The sequence below is a fragment of the Vicugna pacos genome, chromosome 10 (genome assembly GCF_048564905.1).
Source record: "Vicugna pacos chromosome 10, VicPac4, whole genome shotgun sequence".
Lineage (NCBI taxonomy): Eukaryota > Metazoa > Chordata > Mammalia > Artiodactyla > Camelidae > Vicugna > Vicugna pacos.
In genome coordinates this window covers 45,665,044-45,670,532 of record NC_132996.1, presented here as the reverse complement: position 1 = coordinate 45,670,532, position 5,489 = coordinate 45,665,044, and the positions used below count along the sequence as shown (strand labels likewise).

The window sequence follows — 5,489 nt, the reverse complement described above, 5'->3', positions numbered from 1 at the left end:
TTTTCATGGACGCTTTTATTACTTGTTAAAATGGTTTACAATTGAAATTTCAAGGCTTGTCTCAGAAAGTTTTGAGTCTGTTTCCTTAGCAGAATTGTAAACGAGAGTTGAAAAGGCAACAGAAGTATGTAAACTATGGGACAGCCTCTCCGTGCTGCTGGCCATAACACATCCACACCTACCAGCTTCTGGGAAAGTGGCTTTGGCAGTTACAGAGAGTAACACGGCCTGGTGTCCTTTATCAGCAGACTCTAGATGGACAGATGTCTACAGAATGCTCCATCGTAGGTCTGTGGACGTCTTCTCATGGTCAGACTGGGAGTGTGAGGATGAGTGGTGCTGAGCAATGCATCACACAGGGAAAGTGTCAACGAGGAATTCTGTCAACAGTGCAGCCACTCAGCTCCTGACTGGCAGCACTCAGACATCCAAACTGCCGTGGGCTATAGGCCGACTGGCCTAGAGAGGACGGCGTTTGGAGGGGACAACTGGCTGCCCAGGTGGACCCTTACCCACCACATTCTTCTTTTATCTGGTCATGTATCCCACTGGATAATCATCAGCTTAGAACGTGGGAAGGTAGTGAAGTAAATGAGACATCACAGTTTTAACCTTGGGAAAATTACCGACCCTTTCTGGGCCTCAGTTATGAAAAGAAGGATAGTAATAAATATGGTCATAGCAACAACTAACGTCTACTGGGGATTCACTCTGTGTCCTGTACTCTTCTAGGCGCTTGGCATATATTAATTCCTTTTAGATAATACTTTCCTACACAGTTTGTTGTTAAAATTAAGGGAACTACCCAAGCAAAGTTATTAGCACAGGCCCTAAACCAAAAATGCGGAGTTGAGTTCTCAAAACAATTGGCTATTTTGTTGTTGCTGATAATAATAATAATAATAACAATAATAATCAAGATAGTAATAAATACCTCCCACTCCAAGTAAAACTGTAACAGGCTTTTTAAACTTTGGTTTAGATGGTGTCCCAAGACTGCGTAGGATCTCAGAATTACCCACAGCCTAACTCAGTGCCTGACACATATTGAGCAACTGACAAATATTTATTAAAAATAAAAAAAAGAATATCCTAAATTGTATGCATGTTCTTGGAAGTAGATTTCTGAAGGCAGAAGGTATATAATTTCTCTTCAGATTCTCAAAATATTTCATGGTCTCAAAAATAAAGAACCATTACTTCAAAAAAAAAAGAATTTGTCACTGTATGAGGAGTAAAGTGTTAATAAGAATAACGGGGAAGTTGAGAAGAAAGATCTGCGGGGACCCGGCTCCCCATCACGAGCATTGGGGAGCACCTGGTGATGCCAGCCTCTGGGTTGGCGGGCCAGGATGGCTCAAGCTCCCCACCTGGAAATTCCTGTTTTTCCTCTGGGTTTATGCCAGACTCTTTGGGATTACTGGCTATCCATCTAGCCTTGAATGGATGAGTCAGTGTCAGATAGTTCTGGTTTTGTAGGAATCACAGAATGTTACCACTAGAAAGAACCACATACATTATCTGTTTCAGTGTTTTCAAATTAGTAGTGAATGCCGTCACCACTCGCCTACCTGCATGCGTGGAAGATGTCTTGAGCAGGGGACAGCGCTCTTTACATCTGTGTCATTTAAATCCTTTTTAATACACTACTGTATGTAGCCATTACCCATTGATTGAAATTAGCCCTCACGAGGAAACCAGTTTTCCACCTGTATCATGTGTCTAATATCCTCTTAACACACCTGGGAAAATTGAGATGACATTTAATATGTCTGTGGATTAGACGTGATCACTGTGAGTGATATAAAAGTTTTGAGATATGAAGGATTATGACTACAGACTACAACCATTTAAGTTCCAAAGATCATCTTCTTTGCCTCTGCAGTAATTTTTTTCCTCATCTTTCATGGAAGAAAGGAACCCTCTTCAAAGATCATCTACCTTCTTCCCACACACCAGTCTTCTTCTCACACACAAGAGACAGCCAAAAGCAGGCCCCTGGGTGATGAAAAGAAGTTACAAAAGATTACTTTAAGTATTATTCTATATTTTGTTCCTTTTGTATGTTAAACAATAAGATCGTTAATGCAAAGGCTCAGGCCTCAGGCCACTCCCTCCCCTCTCTCAGCATCCTTGAAAAGAGCAGTGTGGGAAGATCTTGTACTTAAATGTAAGAGACCAGGAGCTGTTAGAACCAGCTGAGAATCAGTTAGTTTCTGGGCCTCAGTTTCCCCTGTTGTCGTAAGAGGATATTGGATACTTTGGAGGAATATAAAATCAGATTCCTCATGCATAGGAGAGGGAAAGAAAAATGGCTCCCTGTTGAAGAGTAGGTTATGAACACTTATTTTCCAGTGTGTGTGCATATGTGTGAAAGAAAAGCATATTTAAGATGATGGTGAGGATTGGCTGGGAAAAGACATGAAATAAAGTGCCTTTCCTCCTTTTAAAATCATTCATTAAATAACGTAGACTTGTCTTCAAAACAGTTAAACATCATGTCATTCCTATAACAGAACGAAGCCCTCTCTCTGCATTCTGAGGGTGTATACGCTCTGAGCCTTGCTGTAAACTTTTCCAGTTGATTCTATAGGAAAAACCAGAGAAAACTGGAGTTTTTAGGCAGACCAGCAGAGATCAAGTTCTAGCCCAGCCTAGACTTTTTTTTTTCTTTTGAAGATGGTGAGGGTGGCCATGGAAGGGAGAGTTGCCAAATATGTAGCTCTCCCTCTGCCTTCTTTATCATATACTCTAAGTAAACTGGCTTAAATCCCAGCCTTCTCTCTCTCTCTCTCTCTTTTTTTTTTTTTTTTGCATTGGCCCATCTTTGCAGTGTGAAAGTTAACAGATATAAATTAGAAAATAAGCCAGTATTGTACGAGAACATGTTTATTGGCTGAATAACAAAACTTAGTTAAGGAGTTAGGAGAATTAGAATTCCCCCTACTTAAAGTACAAGTTTCCAATAAGCAAAAAAGAAGCAAAGCCCCCAAATGAGAAAGAATACATTGGTAACCTAAGTCACAAGCATTTGGGGGTGTGTCCAGGCACCCTACCTACTTCTTTGTGATGGACTGCAGCACTGAGGACACAGACACACAATGAGAGACACAGCAAATCAGCATATCAGCATGAGTGTGTAACCACAGAGCTCAGACTTCTTCAACGTGGCCCCTTTAATTTGCAACTCCCCACAGAGGCACTGCAGACATCTCCCTGCAAAAGACGATTTGCATATTGTTTCTAGCCCATATTCTCAAAAAAAAAAAATCCCCAAAACCAAAACCCAAAAGAAAACAACTACAAACAAAACCTTGGAGACCATGGTTAATAAATAAGAGGGAAAAGGAGAAGAAACAGGCAACTTCCATCCTCTGGCAGGCGTGCAGAGCGGCACCTCCGACCTCATCTGAGAAACAGGCAACTTTGACAGCTTTCAGAGCCCAAGAGAGAAGGCTGAAGGCAGAAAGACGCTCTGCATATGCTCCCTGCATTTTCTCACATCACCTCCAGGATGGAGCAGTTTAGTCAGCCCTTACTGCACGAACTGTGTCCGTTTAGATGTGGCTGAAACAGGTGTCTCTGCAGAGTTATAAAGCCCTCTAGGAAAGATGGGAGGCGTGGCTTTAAATTGTTCTTTCCTGGTGACAAATCAATGGCAAGCACATAAATAATGAACAAAACTAAAACCACTCAACTCTCACTTTTTTTTTTTTTCAAAGATCACTTCGGATCATTCTCCAAGTGCAAATCTGGTTATAAAAAATAACAAGCAGAAGGGAAAAGGTAGCCCCGTTCTGTCCCCCACCCTCTGCGACAGGGCTGCTTTGATGCCGGCTCCCAGCAGTGTGCCCTTCCACCTACACTTTAAGGTAATCGTTTTTCAGCCGACCCAGCCGGGTCCCATGGCTCCTGATGGTGAGAGCCAGTAGCTCGTATTTGTCCCTGAGCCCCACAGAGATGTCGAGCGTTTCCTTCAGCAGGGACCTGGTGTGGACCAGCATCCCCAGGAAGTCCTCGTTGAGCCTGCTCTCTTGCCGGCTGTCCTGTTCCTGGCCCTGCTTGAACTTGCTTTCCAGCTCGGTGAGGGACTTGTCCGAGTTGGAGTAGGCATCCCCGATCTGGTGGGACTCCCGGCGCAGGTACTTGCCATAGCTCTCCTCCCCGTCCAGGTCGTAGGAGATGCTCTTACTGATGCCCTCCAGGACGCGCCCGGCGTCCTCCACCTGGCGACCCAGCACGGTGAATTCCTCCCGCAGGGTGAGGCTCAGCAGACTGCTGGCCTGGCTCCCCTCCCCCTGGGAGCAGCGCCGGTGGTCACTCACCCTGAAGAGCAGCTGGCACTTCTCGGGGTCATCGTTCTCCTCATAGTCCCCGTCGGGCACAAAGTAGTGATGCAGAGTCCCATTGGACATCTCTGGATAGAGAGGGCCATCGAAGTAGCCCTGACACAGGTGGCACAGAAAACCCATCCAGAGGAACTTCACGAACACCATCCTGGATATCCAGGAGGACCGCGGGCCCCTGGAGAAGACTTGTCACCCAGGCACGAGGAAGGGGGGGGTCCCCTGGGGAGTCAGTGCCTCTCTGAGCCGGCGTCGGCCTCAGTCCCGGCTGGCTTGCTGCACCCTGGCCCCCCCTCCCCAGCTGGCTTCATGTGGCTGCAGCCCCAGAGCCTGGGTAGCAGCCCCCGCAGCCAGCAGCGCGGGATGCACCCTTGCTCTGAGCTCCTGCGCTCTGTGCTCCTGCGCTCCGATGGCTGGAACTCAGCCGGCTGTTTCCTGGCGGGATCCGGGCGCACAGGGAACCCCTCCTCCAGGGCTCTGGCTGGACGCAGGCTCGGTGGCCCCACTCTGGCTCTCGGAGTTCCACTCGCTCCTCGGAGATGGAGCCTGTAGCTGGAGAAAAAGGCTCTTGCCCTCTGATACTGTTTCAACTCCTGGACTGGGTGGGAACGCAGAGCTTTTCCTTTGGCTAATGATATCCTGAGGATCTCTCTGCTCTCAAATTACAGCTGGTTTCGTCACTTGGAAGCCAGGGAACAAGTTTGGAAAGAAACCTCTCACCAGGTCTCTACTATTAAAGGTACAGGGTCTCTTTTTGAGGATTGGAAGGGAGATCCTGGAAAATAGAATTTAGCTGGCAGGAGAAAATGGGAAGAGGATAAATACAATTCCCACAACAGAAAGGCTGTTTTGCTATTAACGTGTTGAGAGGAAGGCTAATTACCCTGGAGAAATGCCATTTCACCGGTTTAAAATAAGTATCAGTTAGATTGGATTCCCTGAGTATGTCTATTTTTATCATTAAAAAGTTTATGACTTTGAAGGCAAATTTGAAGTGAATGAAATGGTTAGTTAATTTCAATGTGAAATAACGATACTTTGGAAGAAACAGGAATGTAGAAAACTGATTAATGCGTGGTTGCTAGTGTGTATAAGAACAAAAGCTGATAAATGGAGTTTTGCCAGTTTAATAAGTCAATGGAC

At 45.6% G+C, this 5,489-nt stretch overlaps 1 protein-coding gene across 1 annotated transcript; it reads right to left on the bottom strand.

Moving 5' to 3' along the window:
• Nucleotides 1-2,873: 2,873 nt before the first annotated feature.
• On the bottom strand, nucleotides 2,874-5,040 carry FIBIN (fin bud initiation factor homolog). Its single transcript, XM_006198359.4, has one exon. It carries the CDS (start codon nucleotides 4,494-4,496, stop codon nucleotides 3,861-3,863), a length of 636 nt encoding a protein of 211 aa, XP_006198421.1. The 5' UTR covers nucleotides 4,497-5,040; the 3' UTR covers nucleotides 2,874-3,860.
• Between the last annotated feature and the right edge of the window lie 449 nt (nucleotides 5,041-5,489).